Genomic DNA, 21,582 nt, shown 5'->3' on the forward strand with positions numbered 1-21,582 from the left:
AACAGGTGATGTATCTGACAGACCCCCCAAAGAGCAGTAGATGGGGGCATCCTTGCCTCCAGATCATGCTCCAGAGACATCTGGGAGAGTGGGACCAGTGGACCCCATGGCTCCTGTACACCAACTGGACCTGTCAACTGGGTGCAGTGAGGACAGGGCGAATCCAGGATGTGTGCTGGGTGGGCTCCAGCAGAGCTAGCTGCAGGTCAAGCTTGTTGCCATGGGAGGAGGCCCCATGGCCAGTTGAGAACTCTCGCGGTTCTGAAGATTTAGGTCACCAAGGTCCTGTCCAGCTCAGACCTTCTGTGACTAAGACGCAGGTGAAGCTGACCTTGGGGGCATCGTGTCTCTATCAGTGGCGCTTCCTGGCTTGGGCCTCACTGTGTGCCTGTGAGGTTGGTGGTGCACGGACACATAGGTGCTGAAGTGTGAGATGACAGTCCTGGGGGTGGGATGGGATGGCTGATCACGAGAGTGGGATGTGATCAAGAGGGTGGGATGTGATCAAGAGGGTGAACTTGAGATGTTGCCAAGGCCAAGAGGAAGTGGTGGGGGAGTGGATACAACCAGGTTCTGGCTGGCATTGCTGGGCAGTGTTTGGCGCAGTGCTATATAGACACCCAGGTGCTCGGCCTCTGTCCATCGCTGTCCCCATATCCGAACATGTGCTGATTTCCTGTAGAGCTTGAGGGTGTCCAGGGAACATGATCAAGGCTCCTATGAATCCACAGAAGGCTCAGCTCAGGGCACAACTAAGTACTTGCCCTATGACTGGAGCAAAGGTTGGCACATCGAACCTAAAATAAGCCTTTTATTCCATTAAAAACCACTGTCCCTGCATTTAAAACTATAACCATAACTTACAATCTAAAATTTCAGGCGTCTTCAAACTACGGCCCGCGGGCCACATGCGGCCTGCAGAGGAGTCTGATCCGGCCCGCCAGGTTTTTTGGGCAGTGAGCGCAGCCGAGGTGTTACAGTAGGAATTAGTAGTTCATATAGTCCGGCCCTCCAGCTCTCTGAGGGACCGTGATCTGGCCCCCACTTTAAAAAGTTTGAGGACCCCTGAAAAAAGTTTATTAATATAAATAAGGAGAAGGAGGTCATTTCTGAAGATATCCAACTCTGAAAAAGAAAAAAAAGAAATTTCAAACAATTCTTAAGTTTCCCCCAAAATAAATAATGACATGCCAGGCTGCTGTTTCTGAGTAGTCCCCACCACTCATGGGACGAGGGCCACCCTAGAACTACCAAGGTGCCTGATCCTGCCTTCCTGACTGTACCCCTTGCCCAGGTCCAGTCTGTTATCTGCTCGAGAACCCCTGAAGGCCTTAGTTCTGAAGACTTAGGTCACCAAGGTGACCTTCTTACCCAGTGGCTTGTCCAGCCTCAGCCCCATGGTAACCCTCCTCTTGTCTGGAGTGTCTTGCTGCCACCCCCGACACACTGTTCCTCACCCTTCCTGGCTGAGCCACCTTGCACCCGGGCTTTGTGGAAGGACACATCACTGAGCAGACTGCAGGAGAGCGACTGCCTCAAATGCCAATCTCGCTGCCTGGGAGCCCTACTTGTAACCTTTGATTGGATCATCTGCTCTTAGTTTCCACTCATCATGGACGGGGAAACAGGAGGACCCTGGACTGGCATGAGGGCCCATCCTATGTCAGAGCCTTGCCAGGCCCATCTGCCACAGCAATAGCCCCAACTCGGGCTCAGGGAGATGCAGGACTAGGTGTGGGCATCCACTGTATGAGGGGCCCTGTGCTGAGAAGTGGTCACTAGACACAGAGCAGCCCCTGACCTGGTCAGCTGTGGCCCATTTCCCGAGGAGGCCGTTGGTTACGGCCACATGCTGTTGTAGGCCCGTGTACAGCCATTTCATAATTCTCAGCTGAGTGGCTGGCAACAGCTTTGCTTCTCAAAAGCACACAGGAGCCTGAATAGAGGCCCTTGTGGGCTCCAGCCCAGGGCCTGAAGCCAGGCTGAAGGGGCAACAAGGCTCCAGGTGGCCTGTGTGTCCTTGGCTGTTGCCCAACCCACAGTATGGTCGGGAAGAGGGCAAATGCTGGCTGTTTCTGAAGGGGTCTCAGGAACTTAATGCAATCAGCTCCCCAACATGCCCCATTGTGGGCACTGCCGCCAGCACACAGACAGACATTCCTGGGAAAAATGTGTTGGCCCCAGATCTCCCTGAAACCCAAGTAGAAGCCTGATTGGGGAGGAAAAGAGCAGGGAACCCACAGCAGGAATCAGGCGGGGCCTTTCGCAGCACTGGCTTTGTGGCAGGGCCCCCACCGGCCCCCGCACTCACCCTCAGGACAGGAGGGAAATGAGCGCGTCCAAAAACTTGCTTCGATCCTCCGCTTTCAGTTCAATTACTGCAGTAATGAAAGAAAAACATCTTGTGAGAAGGGAGGAGTAGGGACGGGAGGGAGAAGTGAGAAAAACAAGCCATAGCACATTAACTTCTTTCCAACCATCCAGGCCTGGAACCCTCCAGTACATTCCAAAATGGACTTGGCTCCCTGATAGCCTGGAATATTCTGAACTAAGAAGTTATACTTCCCCATCCCACCTCATTTAATGCTCAGAAACCTCCAGCTGCCCTGTCAGTGAGGCTGGGGTTGTGGTCTGTGGGAAGGACCCTCCAGGCAGCCAGGGGAACAGCACTGACAGGCAACAGAGGGGACACGGGGATGACTTTTAACTTCCACCCTGCTGGACAGAGTGCTGCCCCACAGTGGGTTGTGAGAGGCCTGAAGCCAGCCTTCCGTCCTGCTCTGGCCAGTCCCTCAGCTTAAGTGTCCTCTTTTGTAGAAGGGGGACACAATGCAAATTGCCTTTACTTCTGGGAGGCCATCAGGCTCAGACAAACACATGGGCCTTCGTTAGAGGGCGAACTGTGCTGGCCTGGTCCTGCAGTGCCTGTGCCATGAGTCCCGGCTCCAGGAGCCTCAAGCTCAGCTCACCCAGGCATACTGGCCAGGGCTGCCATGATCTCCACCCCCGGGGGAAGCCAAACAGCTCCTGGCCCACAAACCCGCCCCAGGTACAGCTAAGGCATCCTGCAGATCAGCCAGCACCGATCTTTCCCACTTCTCAGACACGAAACAGCAATTAGGGGGCTGCTGCTGGAGGTGAACACACCCAACTGAGCCACAGCCTACGTGGGCCCGATAGGAAGAAACCAGCTCTAGACACTGAGGCAAGTGGAATGAAGGCTGGGTCTCTGACCACAGTGATCATTGTCATTAAGAAATCAGGTGGTGAGCCCTGGCGAGTTTGGCTCAGTTGATTGAGCGCCGGCCTGTGGACTGAAGGGTCCTGGTTTTGATTCCAGTCAAGGGCATATGTCTGGGTTGCAGGCTCAATCCCCAGTAGGGGATGTGTAGGAGGCAGCCGATCAATGATTCTCTCTCACCACTCATGTTTCTCTCTCTTTCCCTCTCCCTTCCTCTCTGAAATAAATTAAAATATATTTAAAAAATAAAAGAGATGGGTATTAAGGGCTGAAGTATATTCTCCCAGAATTCTTATGCTGAAGGCCTAACCCCCAGCACCTGAGAATGTGACTACAAATTTGAGATGGGGCTTTTTAAAAGGTGATTAAACAATGCAGTTATCGTGGGTCCAAATCTAATCTGACTGGTATTCCTATAAGAGATTTGGACATAGGGACAACTATGTGAAGTAAAGGGAGAAGACAGCAATCTACAAGCCAACGAGAGGGGCCTCAAAAGAAACTGACTCTGTAGATGCTTGATCTTAGATGTCTTGTCTTCAGAACAGTTGAGAAATACATTAAAAATTTTATGTTGTTTAAACCCCTCAGTCTGTGGTACTTTGTTATGGAAGCCTGGGCAGACTAATACAGGGGTGAAGTGTCAACACATCTGTTTTAAAATCTGTCAGCAAAAATAAAAAGCAAATATGGCCAAATGTAGGCCATGTTCCATGCTGGTGTCTGGAGAAATTCAAGGGTAGTGCAGGGGCCACTGGCTGGCCTACAGATATGATTGTCCTAAAGCCACCACTTGGGCAGGGCTCAAGTGTTACACTGTGTTACACTAGCCCAGAGAATGGAAGAGCCCTGCCCAACACAAATATGGGGCCAGTGCCTGAGCTATCGTATAACCACAATGAAGCCTCAGGTGGGCCCCTCACAACACAGACAAGAACTGCTGGTCAGCACAATGGTGGAGGTGGTGCCGAGTCACCACAAGCCCAGCTGTTTCTTCATCAGACTTATTTCACTCAGCACAATATCATCTAAGTCCTGGATTCTAACTGCTATAGGTGGGTGTGGAACCAGTCATTGTGTCTCCACCCCTTCTACCAGTCTCCATGTGGCTTCTTCTTCATATCTCTAGTTATAGGACTTCTGTTCAGCTAGATGTCAGGCAGTTCTCCATGATAGTTGCTCTGTAGTTTAGTTGGAATTTTGATGTGGTCATGGGAGGGGCACCTGCTTTGCCATCTTGGGGATTGAGAGCTTAGGCGCTGGTAGGAGGGTTGTAGACTATGATGGGTGAAGCTGGACCCTAGAGGCTCTGGTGAGTGGCCAGTCCTCTAGGCTTGCTGGTGAAGTGACCTCAAGGGCCAGGCCTATGGGTTCCTGGGCAACACCCATTTCTTCTCCTGGGAGCCGGTCAGGGTCTGAAGCGTTCCAGAGCTCCCTGAGCTGCCTAGAGAAGCCAGGCTCAGGACTGGTTCCCGCAGGATGAAAGGGCTGCTGGCAAGGTATCTCTGGTGATGCCAGCTTCCCTGGTTCCAAGGCCAGTGCTGACCTTGAATGGGTCATTGGACTCTTACCTGAGAAGTCAAAATAGTTGTGCAGTGTCCGGGAGTTGGTGCCCTCTGCTGCCTTCTCAAATGCCCGCCCAAAAAAGCTGCAGACACATAACAGGCACATTGGGGGCCCTGCCATTGTGACAGACCCTTCCCATGTCTCTGGACACACACCAGATTCAGCCCAAACTCCTTCCCAGCTGCCAGTTCCTCCCACCAGGACTCATGCCCCTCCTGAGCCACTGCCCTCTTAGGCCTCACCACTCATTGGGCTGGCAACACCTCTCATTGCTGCTTCCTATCTGTACCCAACTGAGCCCTTCTCAGCCTTCAGGGAGTGAATGTCCATTTGTAACCCCCCGGGCTTCATGCCCAGGGCTCGACTGCAACCTCCTTCATGCCTGTCATTGTGCTGGCAGCTAGAGCAGGTGAGAGGCAGAGACTCAGTGAAAACTGCTGGGAGGGGGGTCTCAAATGAGACCAGGTTACACACAGTAGGATAGGACTGGGAGGAGCCTGCAGAGCTGGGTTCTGGCATGCGACTAGAACTTGCCAGCAAGGGCAGGAGGCAGGAGTACCGAGCTGCTGAGAGCACAGGGCAGCAGATAGCAGAGAGCATGGGCCACCCCCTGGGGGCTCAGGGCTGCAGCAGCTAAGGGCTAGCAGCAGACGAAGTGAGTTGTGGGGAAGGGGCTCTTGGGCAAAAGGAAGGACATGTGTTCAAACTATAATGGCAACTCTCACAAGGGACTGTGCATACTCAGAGCTAGCACTAAGCATGGTTACACATATGACGTACAATGACAAACTGACTGGAGAAAGAATGAAGGTGACTGTGATGACACCACGAGGGAGGTGCTTGCTGGTTGCCTGGAACCCAGGCATGAGCCTGGCCAGCTACAACCTGTGTGATCATGAATTGGAGACCCATGGAGAAGCTTTGGAGAGCAGCTTAGCCATTTAAAAGCACTTGTCTGAAAAAGTTCATTGTCTCACCCAATTTCCTACTAAATGGTCTTTGCAAACACAGGAGGTCAAAGCTCACATCAGTGGAGCTATGACTGATCTATCCTCTACGGCACAGGCCAACAAAGGCTAGTTGGGAAAAATGAGGGGCACAAAATATTGGTTGGTCCTTGGCCACCCAAGGTGCCCTGCCAGGAAAGCAGGGTGGCATCTTCCTGCTACCTGCTGTCACTCAGCAAGCACCCAAGTCCGTCTTATGGGATTTGTTGGGGAGCACTTGAGCCGGGGCACTGATTGTACTTAGGAGGCAAAGATACCTAAGGATGGTAACAGGCAGCCCCTGAGATTAGTCACCAAGTTCTCCAGTTTGCACAGCATAGAGGAAAAGCAGGGAGAGCCAGGGAGCCCCCTTGGCCTTGCCTGCTGGCCAACACCTGGTCTGGAAGGAGTGGCCAGGAGGAAGCCTAACACTGATACAAGAGAAGGGCAAGAACACAGTGCTGAGGCTGAAGATGCAGGGAAGGGCCAGAAATACATTTAGATGTGAGGAAAGCTTTGCAGAAGTGCAAGATGAACCTGACTCAGACCCACTGGTGTGTTTTCTATATAATGAAAGCCTAAGGGACCATTACAGCAGAACAACCAGAACAACCGGTCGCTATGATGTGCACTGACCACCAGGGAGAAGATGCTCAACACAGGAGCTGCCCCTGGTGGTCAGTGCGCTCCCAGTGCACTCCCGCTCAGCCAGAAGCCAGGTCACGGCTGGCAAGTGCAGTGGTGGCGGCAGAAGCCTCTCCTGCCTCCACTGCAGGCGGGCAGTAAGGAATGAGGGGTCCTAGACTACGAGAGGACACAGGCTGGGCTGAGGGCCCTCCTCCTCCTGCCCCCGTGCATGAATTTCATGCACTGGGCCTCTAGTTAATAATAACAGAGTTGGCCTCAACTGGTATGGCTCAGTTGGTTGGGCATCATCCCATACACTGAAAGGTTGGGCATCATCCCATACACTGAAAGGTTCTTCCCTTCTCTCTAAAAGTCAATTAAAAATATATTTTAAAAAATAATAACAAAAGAGTTAGAAACAAAAGAGTATGAATGTCCAACAGGAGAGGGGGTAACCTGCCACCTGTAGATTGAAGCCCTCATAGGTTTGCCTCATCAAAGAAAGGTTCTCCCTGGTGTGGCTTTGAGGACAAACTTCACCCAACTCCAAAGGGCCCAGGAGCTAATGACACCCCTGCACCCTCTAAGCTCCTAGGACATAACAAGACTCACTTCTTTCTGTCCGAGCCGTCAGTCTCTGGAGGGATGCCCACCACAGTCACTGTGCCTTGTTCCACATTCAGTGGGGCAGCCATCACTAAGGGCAGCAGCTTGCAGCGCCGGTTCTTCGTCTGTGGAGGCAAAACATCCCCAGTCATGGTGTTGAAGTAGAGTGCAGCATTCAGCGCCCAGGACCTGACAGAGCCACCGCTCAACACCCCAAAAGCCTTCAGGGGCTCCATTTCACCAGAAGAGATGCTCAAGCCTCAGTCCCACATGCTCCCTGAGGCCTTCCCCACTTGTCTGAGTGACCAGAATGGCCAGTGACAAAATCAGAGCTCATGGGAACTGGGAGGTTCCCAGGGGTCAGCTGAGGAGAACACAGCTTGGAAAAAGGGAAGGGTTTGCCCAGACCCTGTAGCTGGTGAATAACCACAGGCATGCAAGGCCAGTTTCTAGTGCCCATCTGAGCACTGCTCCAAGAAGTCTGCCCTCTGGCACCCTCCTCACCGAACACACAAAGGACTTGAGCAGGTGTCTGCTGAGCAGACTCAGGGAGGCTGGCTTGGAGAACAGCGTGACGTCGGGAGTGCCCTGCAGGGAGAAAACAGTCAGAGGGGCCACCAGCAGATGTGGCCAGTGCCCATCCGTATCCGAGGAAGCCTGACCTCCATGAGGGAGCAGTAGAGGAAAGGTCCCTGGGAGATGACAAGGTTGGTGCAAAGGCAGCTGGCAATGGTCTGCTGGGTAGCTAGCAGCTGCTTCTTGGCAAGCTCCAGGCCGTGGTATAGCTTGTCCAGGTTACCCCTGTAACGTGGCAGACACATGGCTTCAGCACAGAGTCAAACAGAATGCTTGGTTCCTGGGTCAGGAGGGAATGTAGGGATGAGAGTTGATTTCTCGCCCTCCTAAGTTCCCTTTCAGTGGAAAGGAAGGAATAAACACTGTATAAACCCATAGTGATGGACAGGGGAGGTGGGAAGGTATGCTGGCATCAGAAGGCAGGAAAAAGCCAATAGCAGGGGAAGACCCTGCCCAGCAGGCCTGGAAGGTGCCTGGAGGGCTCTGATTGGAGAGCCCTGGACAAGGGCTGCAGGGAGGACCTGACAAATGGATTTTTACCTTTTGGCACAAAAGGAGGGTTCCCCTCTGAGTACATCAAAATGAACCCTCGTGGAGAAGTGAGGTCCTCAAGCAAAGCTGCTGCACCCAGAAGTTAAGGTTCCCCAAGTGTCACACTGACTTCCACCCCTTAAGATGGAGCGATGCCTCTGGCTAGCAGGCTGTGCCCAGAAACCCAGGGCTCTAGAGCCCCCCTCTTGAATGTGAAGGACCATCAGACATTGAGAAACACCTGGGGCCTGAAAAAAACGACCCAAGAGGAAAATGAGATAATTTGGAGAACAAAAGAAAATGAACTCTAGTATCTTCAGAGAGATTTGGTCAACTATTCATAAACCAAGAACCACCCACTATAAAAAAGGGACCATTTGATACTAGGAAGTGTTTGTGGAAAGTAAAATAACTGCAAAAAATAAAAAATTCTCTTCCAAAGACAAGAGGATAAAGAAAAGCTTCTGTAACATCAATAACAAAACAAAGTCATGGAAATATGGCAAAAATAAGAGCTAGAGTATTATTCTAGGAAGTCTGGGAAGAAAATAAAAAACATTGACATATATGTGTTGGGGGACAGTAAAGAAATAGCACATACTCTCAACAATTAAAGAAAAGAAATAGCACAAAAGTATTCTCAAGCTTAAAGACACAGAACCTCAGATTGAAAGGAAGCACTGAGAACCCAATATAATGCATGAGACAAGATCCACCCTAGACACATCACTAAGAAATTCTGGAACACTGGGAATAAAAGATCCTGTAAGCTTCTTCAAATGGGCTGGGAACACATTTATAAAAATAAATAAATAAATAAATAAATAAATAAATAAATAAATAAAATTTAAAAAAAGAAAGAAAGAAAGGAAGGAAGAAACCAAAATGGCTGAGACTTCTGATTAGCACCACTGGCTGCTGGAAAACAGGGAGCAATGGAATCCACATTCAACAAGAATTACCTTCCACCTAGAATTCTATACAAGCTAAACCAGCAATCAGAATGGAGTAGAAGAGATACTGTCAGAAGTGCAGCTCAGAATGTTTATTCTCCTCACGCGCTCTTCCTTTAAAAGTCACTCAAGATTGCACTCTAGCAAAAGGAGGGAGTGAAATACAACAGACAAAAGATGAGGATGCCGAGAAATGATGGCTCCAAACCAGGGCGCAGTTAAGGGCCATCCGCGATGGCAGCGGACGGTAGGCATCGGGAGCTGCAGGTCCAGGATGGAGTGAAAAGACAGACTCCCAGGCTCTCACACACAAAAAGGACTTGGGGAAACGCTGCTGCAAGGAGAGCTAAGAAAAAGCTGGATGTGATAAAAGGCAAACAAGAGCCCCAGGAAAAACAAAGCCCTAGACCAGAAGATAATGTAACCGCTGCGCATTATTGACTCTGAAATATTTTACTAGCACAGTGAAGTAACACTATTTATTGATTTTCATCTTTTAGAATCAACCGATAGCCAAAAATGAGATGACTCACATTCTCTAACTCAAGATTAAGTGTTCTCAACCTTGAAAATGTAAAAGCCTAGATTTATTGGGGGAGGGGTGGACACGCGCGGGGAAGAGGAAGGAGAAAAGTAGGAATGCTGATATCCTTTTCTTACAAAGAAGGGAGACAAGAGACACTGGTGATAGAACAAGATGTAAATATGCTGAAGTCACAAAGGAGCTAAAAATAGGGCAGACTGTAACAACAGGAGGGGAAGGAGCACAAAGGTGAGAAAAATGCTCTTTTGTCATGGCAGGAAGTCAGCAGACAATGTCTAAAACTGATCCATCAATCCTGGGATGAGGGCAGTATATGACCCAACAAGTCCATTCCTAGGCATATACCCAAGAGAAACGAAAACATGAGTACGCACAACTTGTATGTGATTCTAATTTGCACGTCAGCAGTTTCCGCAGGCCAAAGTCACGCCCACACCCCGGGAGTCCCTGACACCTGCCTCCCTGGGCAGGGTGAGGTTGAGGGCAGGAGATGGCTGAGGGGCTAGAGGCCACAGCCATGTCCACTACCTGGAGAGGCTGTCCAGAGCCTGGATGAAGTTATCTGTCCCTGAGCTGGTCTTCTCGGGGCTCTCCATCAGTGACATGGTAGCAAAGACCACGTCACTGGCCAGGAACTTATGCTTGAAGCCAAAATGAATGCTGAAAGTCTGCACACGCATGTCCTTCATCCTGCAACAGGAGGAAGCAACATGGCTGTCACCCCGGGGGCACATGGGAGTGTCAAGTGGGTGAGCTCTTACCACTAGGCCAGGACAGCAGAATGTGCTGCCGTTCCCTCTCCCGCCCCAGCAGCAGTATGGCTGTTTTGGCCAGAGAAGGAAGGGAGTAAGAAGGCCTGATGCAGAGCCCTGTAACCTGGGCTCTGAACGCCTGGTCAGAGCTGCTCAGCTGGTTGGGAGCAGAATAACGAGCTGTCAGGCCGGGCTGTGCCAGGAGCGGCAGTGCTGGAGAACCGGGTTGGCAGAACTCACCTAAGTCTGGACCCAGTGGGTTCTTCCCAGGCGTCCCGTGTCCAGTGAGGGACACACTGGGTCAGCCTCGGCCCCAGGATTTAAGGATCCTGGACCTTTGGGCACTTCATGAAGCCCTATTTTTAACCCAAAGAGAACTGAAAACTTCAGGAAAGGCTCATTTGTGCATTCCTGTTTGTTTGTGTGTTTTTTAAACATTATTTTAGGAAATCTGGTTAAAACTGAAACCTTCACAAAGCTTAGTACAGAAAAACATGTGTTTACCCAAATTTATTCGCAGATTCTTCAATTAGCTCCCGCAAATTCTCCTTCAGAGAGATGTCCATAGACTGAAACTTCTGCTTCACCTGTTTCAGGGGGAGACTGGAAAGATGGCAAGCACTAGTCATACACAACCTACCTTCAAATAGAGAACACTGAGGCTGGCCACCAAAGGTGGGGAGTCAGAGAGAACCCCACAAGGGCCCCAGTGTTTGTAAACAAGGGACATCCCGGCATGGGCCTTCAGATGATATTCTGGGAACTCAGAGTGAGGAATTGATGGCAGAAACAGGCAACAGCTAAATATTACAACCAAGTCAGTCACAATGAAGGGGAGGGGCTTTTCTCTTGGGGGACTTCAGGTTAAGGGGGTCACTTACCCCATGTCCGCAAGGAACTCCTGGAGCCGCTTCTGCCCGTGCACAGACCAGAGCTTGAACCTGGCTGCAGTGTAGCATGTGTTGCACAGGCTGTCATGGAGGGACCAGTGCTGGTACAGCGCCAGGCGGAGGCTGGGCTGCAGTCAAGGAGGCTGCACCGTGACCTGGGGCTCCCCCACCCCCCCACCCTGTGAGGGCCCACTTTGATGCTCCAGTAGATGGCCTGCTCCGTTCACCAGGCACAACCAGTCAGCACCTGAGTACACTGGAACTCTCTGACCTTCTTGCTTAATTTAACCCATATAGAGTTTGTGAGATTGTGGGTGTGCACCATTACCTCTATGTGACAGACAGGGAAACTGAAGTGAAGGTGTCTTGAGAGCCTTACCGTGGTTATAGAGAACCTTCTGACTCCCTGCATCCTCCACCTGACCCTGCCCTCCACCCGACCCATCCCCCTGCCTGGACTCCCTCAGCGAAGGCCCATCCTCACCTCTCTTCCTGAACACGCCCCTCACTGCTCCTGGGGTCAATAGTGAGGCTGTGTGCAAGGATATTCCCAACTCCGAGGCCTCTCCTCTCTCCGGAAGGTCTCAGGCAGGATGCCAGGCTGGCCCTGCTTGCATTGAAGTGCCACTACTGCCAACATACCTGCCTCCCCTAGGCCAGCCTCTGGGGCAGGCTGTGTTCTCTTTGCTGCCCCTCCTGAGGGCTAAGCTCCATAGCCACCGACCTCTCTGCCCATATCCCAGCAAGCCCTGGTCCTGAATGGCACATGTCTGGACTCAATTCCCGGTGGGTTCCTGCACACTGTGGCCCCCTCCCAGGAATCCGGCCGCCCTGCACTCAGCACCTCTTCCTAGACTTGTTGTGGACTCTTCCCACATGACCTGTCCAAATCCATGTTTTTACTCATTCCCAGCCAACTCAGCACGGGGAAAGGAAGGCACTGTCCTGCCATTATTCTGCCACCTAAGCAGCAACCCCATCATACCTCAAGCTCCACTCTGTGGTCTGACCCAAGCCACCACCCTGTCTCCTTTCCTCAAATCGGCAGTCCTGGAACCTTTTAAACACTATAGTGAACTCAGTCACTGCTCTGGGCTCACAGGGCCACTTACTCCATCAGCCCCGCAGTGATCTCATGAAACACTATGTAATCACATGCTGGTTTTCTTTCCTCCTGACTTGACAGGAGTCCGCAAATGTCACTAAACTGCCTCCACCACATAGGCAGTCCCTCATGCCCTTACCTGCATACACCTAGCACCAGGCCTACAATGAGCTCTAAATACATACAGATGCTTCTTAAAACAGCTGTGGTGCCCAGGAGCCAGAGCCACACAGACACGGTGAGGCAGAACCTGCGTCCCTAGTACCCGCTTTGCCCACCCCAGGGACACATGGGACCCCTCTTCTCGAAGCCTCTTGTCTGATGCCCATCCTGGGACATGGCAGCCACAGCTGCACAACCTGAAGCTCTGTGGCCAGCAAGCACGCCAAACACAGGGGACACGGGCTAGGGTCTGCAGAGGTGACAACAATGCACAACAGAACAAAGCATCTGAGGGCAGGGGCGCTGCCTGCACCCCGAAGGCCTGAGCCGCAGGATACTCGTACTCGAAGGAGATGCGCATGCAGTCCACGGAGAGGGCGTTCTCCTCATCCTCGTCCCGGTGGTTGTGCCGGGACACGTGGCGCTGCAGGATGCCAACGTCAGTTACATACTTCATCCTGGGAAGGAAGCACTGCTGGCCTGGGCGGGCTCCCTCCTCTCCTCACGTGCAGCCTGCCACGGCTTCCCCCTCCCAAGGGCTTCCCCTCACAGGCTCAAGAACCAGCCCGCCACCTCTGCCTAGAAAGCAATCATGGCAAAGGGGTGGCAGGCCTGGGTGCTGGGGGAGCTGAGCAGACAGAGCTGGCAGGGGGAGCTCAGGCCCCACCTCCCCTGCACTCTCCTCTGGGCATCAGCTGCCCAGCAATTACTTACTGAGGCCTTCTGAGAGTGGGCACTGCAGAAGGCCACAGCCCTGCGTGCCAGCCACGGTCAAGTGGGCAGACCCCATAGGTGACCCCAGCAGGGGTGTGGACCAGCCACAGGAAGTGCTTCTGAGCACAGGAGAGATCGAGTCCAGGTCCACGTAAAGGGGCCACTGAATAGAACACTAATAGTATGGCCTCACATAACCGGAAGCCACAGGCCAGGGATGGTGCCTAGCATTGCACACACCCCATGCCACCCTAACAGGGAAGGGTGAGTGAGGACCAGCAGGGCAGCAGGGTGGGCCCAGATGACAGATCCAGGAAGTGCCACCGGGCCTGTGAAACTCAGGACCCTCCCACTCCCTCGGCCCCACTACTCTTAGAAAGGTAGGGGAAGCAGAAAATAGAGGGCACGGGGACCTTAGCAAGCTGTATGAGGAGGCTGTGCCTGGGGTAGTGCCAGGTGACAGACTCAGGTCCCTGGGAAAGGGTTAACGTCTTGGGGCCAAGGTCCCTTTGATTCCCTTGGAGTCCCCACCTGACGGCTACCAGAGTAGGGATGAGAGAGGGCACCAGCACCCTGCCCCTCCTTGGCATCTGCACTCGGCAGCCTTTCAGCTTGTCTGATTCCAATGGCAAGCACCATAGTCTGCCCACTGAGGGGCAAAAAAGGATTTATTCCATGCCAGCCCTCCCTGCAACCCTCACCCACCCTCCCTGGCAGGACTCCTGGGGCCCTCCCCACCTCCTCCTGCCCTGTGTCTGCTGTGCATGGGCCACACCTTTGCAGCACAGGGCGAAAACAGCACACAGCTCAGGGAGACTGGGCTCCCTCCTCTCCCCTCTGGCTCCACCTGCTGGGGTCCCCGAGAGTGGACAGAACATCCACATAAGGCCACATGCTACTCTGACAGTTCCTGCACTAAGCCCTTCCTCCTCGGTGACAAGGACTCGGGCTCAATGCCAGCCCCTCCTCAGTGGGGCTCTACAGTGATGTGCCACCCATGTCCCCACCGCAAACTCTGAGCCCGCGGCTGGCCGAGTACACCCTCCCAGGACAGGCCGACCTCGAACAGCCCAAGGAATAATCCTTACTGAGTGATCCTGTCCTGTACCCACTGGTCTGTTAGTCCAACGATGGCCCACCTGGAAAAAGAGAGGGCAGTGAGGCCTTGCACAGGGCGGGGCAGGCAGGAGCATCCTGCCATCATGGCTAGACCCAGGCCCACCCTCAGACTGGTAGTCCCTCTTTGGGGTGGAGAGGTGATGAGGGAGATTAGGGGCTCCTGGTTCGGTGCTACCCCTGCAGGAACTTCTGATACAGAAGGAGGGAGATCAAGAACAAGGGCGCAGGGCGCCACTCTCCGCCCAGTCCTGCCAGGGCAGGACTGCAGCAGACACCCATGCTCAGGCGCTGGTGCCTCACTCTACCTCTCTGAGCCCCTCACATTACCCTCTCTGAGGTATGCCCTTGTCACATCCACAGCTCCGTCCTTCCTGTGTAAAATGATGGCACAGAAAGTACCAGCATTTAGGCTCCTTAGAAACCTTCCAGGTTCCTTCTCCATTATCTTTTGTGGATGAGATCATGGAGATTTAGGCTGGACCGACCTCCCTGAGGTCTCAGCCGGCCCACAGCAGGAGGGACCAAGACCCATGGTGTGTGCTAACTGCTGGTCCCAGGCAGAGTCCTTCAACACCCCTCCAGGGCCACAGCTGAAAGCAGCTGGCACCGGGCACAAAGTGAGACAGGAGAGGCCCTGCGGGTGGGAGACAGGCCACTGGAGCACCCACATCTCTCAGCGCAGCATGCGCCCACCTCCCAGGGACCTCTTCAAAAATACCACCTGGGGTGTCACCCCTGGGACCAACCCCACCACCTCCTCTGACTTTTCCACCCCAGTGTACCAAGAGTTCCTGCTTAAAGCAAACTCAGAGGGGCCACGGGCCAGGGTTGTCAAGATGCCTAGCAGGGCTGCCTTGTTCACACCTCACGCCCCTTCCGTAAGGCTCAGCGTAGAGTAGGAAGGGAGGAGCTGCACACAAGCCCCACCGTCCGACCTTCCTCACTGGCCACGCTCCCTCCACACCCGAGAGCTCACGGTTAGAGAGAAAACCGGGGCCATGCACATTCCCAGGGAGGGGTCTGCATCCAGTGCTCCCAGTGGGAACAAAGGCGGTGCAATGGTGACATCTTCCTCCTGACCCTGCCCTCACTGGGCGGACAGAGCTGCTAGAAGAGGCTACATACCACAGCATGTCATTCATATCCTTGGACATCATCCATGCCAGGTCGAACATCACCATGGCCGACTGAAAGAAAGAGGGAAGCCTGAGTCCAGAGGCAGCCATGCTCACTCATGGAAGGGGCATACACGGCGCCAGGCCACAGCTAGCCCAGACCTGAGCTGCTCAGGGCCCAGCTGAACCCCTGCAGCGTGTCTGCCCGACCAGAGTGTGTGAGTGGATTGGGTATAAAGAGTCATCCTAGCAACTGCCTCTGGAATGAAGATTGTCCTCTTCCTTTAGTGGAGGATTTACGGCTCAGAGAGACTGTACCAACTCCCCAAGCTCACTCAGTAGGAAACTATGGGGCTCAGATCCAAACCAGATTTTTGAGGCTCTATGCACATTCCTCCTCATGTTCCAGGACAGCGACCCCCAAGTCAGAACTTTGTGGTGAATTCCACCTATCCATACTCACTGATGTCCCGTGATATTCGTACTGTTCATAGTCAAAGAGGATGTCTCTCCTGTAACAAAATAAAGTGCAACATAAAACGCGAGTCTTCAACAGGAAACAGCAAACGTTTGGGGAAGGCGCTAAAGTTTTACAGTACTCAAAGAAAGGCATGGTAGTCTTGTTTTCACCTTACTGACCCTTTCTCGGAGTGGATAGGCACAAGGCCCGGAAGGGAGTAATATGAATACAAACTGCTGTGGCAATGGGAGATGTGCAACGGAACAGTCCCAGAACCCCGCTTCTGAGGAATTATCCCAAGATAACTCAAAGGACAAGCAAGACCAAACTTGCTAGGTGCACAAGGTTGTTCGCTGCAGCCTTACCTGTCATGGCAAGATACTGAAATAAGATACAGTTCAAAAAGGAGCAGAATGGCCAAGTAAGTACTATATAGTAGTACTTCTAGTGCTATTGTAAGTTTTACACAATTGGCATCAAAACGAACTGTAAAAGTCTGTAAATAAAAGTATCTACATCTGGAAAGCAATAAAAATAAAAGAACCAGAGGCCATCATGCTTGGTGATGTATGAGGGAGACCTTTGGGCCTGCTCCTGTCATTCCTGGGACCAAGACTACAAAAAGGACGTCACGTGCTCCAATGCAGGGATCACATGCTCATTCAAAGCCCCAGAGGTCCTAAACTAAACTAATTACCCTCACATGGAGAACACTGCATGCGCTCCCAGGGGAAAACACAGATGCTAGACCCACAGGCAGAGCAAGGTGCTGCTTGAAGTGCACACTCACCTCCGGGCCTCCCACTCTCTTCGCTCCCTCCTTTTCATGGTTTCTGCTACTATCTCCTGATACCCGGACAAAGAAAACGAAAGTAAGCAAACGAGCCAGGAATTTATCACAACTCGAGAACGTTCTGATTTGACAAAAGCCATTGGACTCAGATCCAAAATAGGGGTCATTCCTGTGCCCTGAGCAGTCTGCTCCCGCAGAAGGGAAGCGATGAGGAGAGGGATGGCCGGGACTCCCCTGACCCATCAGCCCTCAAGACATCAGGACAAGAGGGATGCTTCCACAGTGCCTGCTCAGGGTACACTCTGTCTACCTCGGTTTTCCAACACCCCCACCACCAGGTCATCTGGGATAACCCACAGCTGCCTCATACTGGCTTCCCCACCAGATTAATAAGAGCTAATGTCTCTTACATCCTATCATGCGTCAGCTACTATTCTAATTAATCTTTTTTAATCCACACTCGAGGGAATGTGTGTGTTTTTTCATTCTAGAGAGAGGAAATGAGAGGGAGAGAAGCATTGATGTGAGAGAGAAACATCAATCGGTTACCTTCTGTACATGCCCACACCTGCTACCTCCCAGCTATGTCAGGGTCCAGCAGGCTCCTGACTCACCTCTAACCTCCTGGAGTGACAGGTTCCCTAAGACTGGTGAGAGGCCCAAACCCACCTCTTCTAACCGTGCGCGCTTCTCAGAAGGCTCTGAGCCATCATCCTTATCTTCCGAATGTTCTTCATCCTCCTCTTCATCCCTAAAGATATCATCATAGGCGGGCACTTCAAGGTCATCGTCTTGTTTAATGAGTAGTTTGATCTAAGATTAAAACAAAGAACCATCAAGCTCCCCTCTCTCTTGACAGAAAACTATTTACCACATATTTGTGTCTTGAAGAATCTTATTTTCTAATTGGTTGACTCATAACTTTTCTGCACACATAGTCACGTGATTAAAAATTTCAAACTTCTCAGGCATTTTAAAATTTTCATTTCCATTAAGTGAGGTGCTAGGGTTACACCACACTGTCTGCAGAAATGACCAAAAAAAAAACTTGAAAACTATCTACAGTCACAAAGTCTTGGAAAAAGCTCCCTCTTATGCCACACACCAAGCCAACAAAACAAACTCTCCACAACCTGGCCTCTGACAGAGGACACGAAGATGTGCAACCCCAAAGAGAGTAAAAGTCCTGTCCGTAAAAGCAGGTCCAGGCTGGCGGATTTCACCTGAAAATTCTGGACCATCACTTTGTTAACGTGGGTGGGAAAAATGACCTCAGAGGAAGGTTAGGCGGCTGCTCTGCGCCAGGCTCCGAGTTCTGCTCAGGAGTTCAAAAAGTGAACGCAGCAGAGCCATTTTAAGTTAACAGTGGCCTTCTGCACCACCGCCTTGCTGTCCTCATGCCACCCCTTAGATGGGTGGGGCAGATGTCTCTGAGGCCCCTGGATGGTTAATGAGGCTAGGCCTGAGCTCTGAGGGCAGACTCAGTTCTGGTCCCCACACTTTCAAGTCATGCACGTCCCACAAATGCATTCCGAGCAACTCCCAGGGTTAGGTGTCAGGCTTCTCATCAAAGATGGACAAAACCAGATTCTTGTCTTGCTAAGGACACCAGGTGCAATGCTGTCCTTGGCATGAAAAGGAACAGACAGATCGATGGGAGAACGCGGGAGATGCATGGGCCCAAAGGCCTAGTTACCTGGGTATCATTGTACACATTCACAACATTGACTGGCCTATGGGTGTCACACACAAAAAATATGGCGTCCTCATCAGGCTGAAGGATATCCAATAGGTCAATGTTAGCTCCACAGTTTATGAGGATGAAATAACGGAACTGAAAAAAAGAAGAGACATGGTGAAGAAAGTACATGGACAGGGCGCACACTAGGCCTCTGAGTCCTTCTGCTGAGATGCATCAAAACCCTAATAGGCTCTGACAGGAAGGGGCTCCAAATAAGCCCACAGCTGGCCTGTGCTAAGTGCTTTCATATACTCCATATACTATTTCACTTCCATAACAGCACTGTGAGGTAGGCCCTGTGGTTGTCCCTGCTTCACCATAGAGCATACAGAGGCTCAGCATGCCTACGTCATACATGGAGTCAAGTAGTTGATGAGGGTCCTGGCTGGTTTGGCTCAGTGGATAGAGCATCAGCCGGTAGACTGAAAGGTGCCAGGTTTGATTCTAGTCAAGGGCACATACTTCTGTGTATCTCTCTCCCATCAATGTTTCTATCTCTCTGTCTCTCCCTCTCCCTTCCACTCCCTCTAAAAGTCAATGGGAAAATATCCTTGGGTGAAGATTAACAAAATAAAACAAAAAATTAAATATTTTAGCAAGTCTTGGGTAGTCCATACTTAATGTACACCTAAATATTAAGTTTTCATTATATCCCGTCACTATAGAAAACACTTTCCTTATAAATATGGAACTGGCAGAGGTCTGTCCCATCATGACAAGAGCCTCAGGTGAGAATATACCTCTGCCAGACTGTCATATATATGGCCACAGACTCCTGGGACCCTATTCCATACTCCAGCCCCTCGCAGTGGGGTCTCAGCTGCCCCAACTCTCATTATAGCCCCATGCAGAAGTGGGAGGAGTCCTGACTTTCCACTGTTTAAATTATGTTCCCAGATTCCAAAAAGGAAACTGGGATACATCTTTTTGGAGCGATAATGGGAATAGTAGTCTAATCTAAAATAATTTTAACTAGGCCATGTCTAAAACAAACCGCTAACCTCCAAGCACCTTACAATGGAATGTCTGTAACACAAATTCGGAGTTAGAAGCTGTCCATATTGACTTTTATTTATTGTTGACCTGAAGGTATGTCACCCAGCATAATGCTTGTTTTTCCCTTTCATATTGTGCAACATATTTGATACTTAAATAAGACATTACAATTTAGTAAAAAAAGCCCAAGTACTCCAAAATGCATCTTGCATACCTGTTCTTTATGTTCAAGAAAGGCAGTTTCAAGTTCTTGCCACCCAGAAACGGGAACCAGTGTATATTGCACGTGGTCACACTGGAACAGGGCCTAGAGAGAGATTATTTTCAAAGCCTATCATATTTGGAATGTGTTTAATTTACCTTGAAATGCACTTAAAAAAATAAGATGGATTGAGAGACAAATGACATGTGACAAAAAGGTTAGAAAAATATTAATGGAAAAAACTAGGGGATGGGAATGTGAACGTTCACTACACTATTCTGTAAACTTTGCTGAATTTTTTTAAAATTCCCGAAGAAAACATTGAGAGAAAACCTGATCTTATTTATAGTTCTTCTGAGAAGTAGTTCCTAAACCAAGGGCCTGACCAAAGCTCATGTAAACATCCACTGTACCATATAAAAAACTGAAGCAATGGTCCTATCTAATAAAGAGGGACTATGCTAATTGACCCTCACACCATTGCAAAGATGGCAGTGCCCACAGCCAATAAAAAGGGACTATGCCAATTGCCCTGCCCTCAAAGATGGCAGCGCCCACAGCCAATGAGAGAATATGCTAACTGACCACCCTGACCTCAAAGATGGCAGCGCCCACAGCCACAAGATGGCGACACCCAGTCCTCTCAGCCCCCAGCCACCCAGGGCCAGCTGAGGTGCAGGCAAGTCTTGGATGGCAGCTACCCAGCTGCCCAGGGCTGCTTGAGGCTCAGGTAACCAGTCTGCCGGCAGTGACAGCAACAGAGGTGTGATGAGGCATTGCCTTCCCCTGATCACGGGGTTGCCTCTCGCCCCTGAGGCTCCCAGACTGTGAGAGGGGGCAGGGCTAAGGAACCGCCCCCCTCCAGTGCATGAATTTTTATGCACCAGACCTCTAGTCTTCCATAATAGACTAAGGAACCCTGTATTTCCAGCATTACTTATGGCATCACTATGTCCTCAATTGTCACAGATTTATCTGTCTCAAACCCCACATCTGAAAAGCCAATACAGGTCTCTCTACTGCAACCATATTTTGCCTAGTTTATTGCAAAAATATTAACCCGTCTCCCTGACTTCTGCCTAGAACTTCTCTAACCCACCCCAATACCAACCTGCCAGGGAAGAAACTTCAAGAGGCCTCCTCCCCAGCTTTCAGTTGTTGTCGCTTCAGGCCCCTACCCCAACCTGAGCTCTCACCTGAGAAGGTGCTCCTCACCGCCCGCCCTGCTCCCTACCCCACCAAGTTCCCTCCGGACTCTACGCCCCCACCTCCCGCCCGGGCGCGCCCAGCACGCTCTGCTCTCGCCCGGCCCCACCCTCCCAGGGTCCGAAGTCGCACCTGAAGGATCTTGCAAGCGCACAGGGCGTCCACGTCCGACGCCACGAAGAGAAGGACCCTCTGTCGGCGGAAGAGAACGAGAGCTGAGCGCAGTGCCCCTAATCCGGGCCCCTCCCGTCCTCCCACGGCCGTTCCCCTTTCATCCCTTCCACGCGAAGAGGCCTCAGGGTCCAAGGAAGGGCGGGGTCACCTGGTTCTGGACCACCTCGTAGAACTCTTTGCGGAAATCGGACACGAACATGACCACGGTAGCCGGGACACCCAGAGCTGGCCCGCGCCGATACAACTCGGAGCCCCGACTGTGATCGAGGCTCCCGCCAAATCGGGGTCTTTTCCAATTGGCCCACAAGCCAACCAATAGCTACTCAGCTCCCGCCTTTCTTCCTGTGTGATTAGTTCAAATTGCGGCGGCTGCGGCGCTCCGCCATTCACGGCTGGAACATGCTGGCCCGCCCCTAGACGCGTCATCGACGAGCTGGATGCAAACACGTTTGCCCAGAAACAACAAGGTCGGTGGACATCTTTACTTTGGGCAGAGAAGCCCACTACTCTCCCACAGGAACTC

General features: G+C 51.6%; 1 protein-coding gene across 1 annotated transcript; it reads right to left on the reverse strand.

Moving 5' to 3' along the window:
* Positions 1-798: 798 nt before the first annotated feature.
* CDC45 (cell division cycle 45) lies at positions 799-21,363 on the reverse strand. Its single transcript, XM_036449540.2, has 20 exons — positions 21,208-21,363; positions 21,018-21,077; positions 19,692-19,784; positions 18,437-18,574; positions 17,410-17,553; positions 16,738-16,793; positions 15,951-15,999; positions 15,498-15,559; positions 14,342-14,392; positions 12,878-12,997; positions 11,264-11,395; positions 10,887-10,985; positions 10,159-10,320; positions 7,689-7,827; positions 7,531-7,614; positions 7,033-7,151; positions 4,813-4,889; positions 2,312-2,378; positions 1,070-1,125; positions 799-873 (listed from the first exon to the last, which is right to left on the reverse strand). The coding sequence occupies exons 1-18, from the start codon at positions 21,256-21,258 to the stop codon at positions 2,314-2,316; spliced, it is 1,701 nt and encodes a 566-aa protein (XP_036305433.1). The 5' UTR covers positions 21,259-21,363; the 3' UTR covers positions 799-873; positions 1,070-1,125; positions 2,312-2,313.
* Between the last annotated feature and the right edge of the window lie 219 nt (positions 21,364-21,582).

Source organism: Pipistrellus kuhlii, unplaced genomic scaffold, assembly GCF_014108245.1.
Source record: "Pipistrellus kuhlii isolate mPipKuh1 unplaced genomic scaffold, mPipKuh1.p scaffold_m20_p_20, whole genome shotgun sequence".
NCBI classification, from domain to species: Eukaryota; Metazoa; Chordata; class Mammalia; order Chiroptera; family Vespertilionidae; genus Pipistrellus; species Pipistrellus kuhlii.

Coding starts and splice junctions, on each gene's coding strand:
- CDC45 (XM_036449540.2), bottom strand. CDS start 21,258: ATGTTCGTGTCCGATTTCCGCAAAGAGTTCTACGAGGTGGTCCAGAAC. Junction 19,785..21,017: donor GCGCTTGCAAGATCCTTCAG/GTGCGACTTCGG, acceptor ATCTCTCTCTAG/GCCCTGTTCCAGTGTGACCA. Junction 7,152..7,530: donor TCAAGTCCTTTGTGTGTTCG/GTGAGGAGGGTG, acceptor TTGCCTCCACAG/ACGAAGAACCGGCGCTGCAA.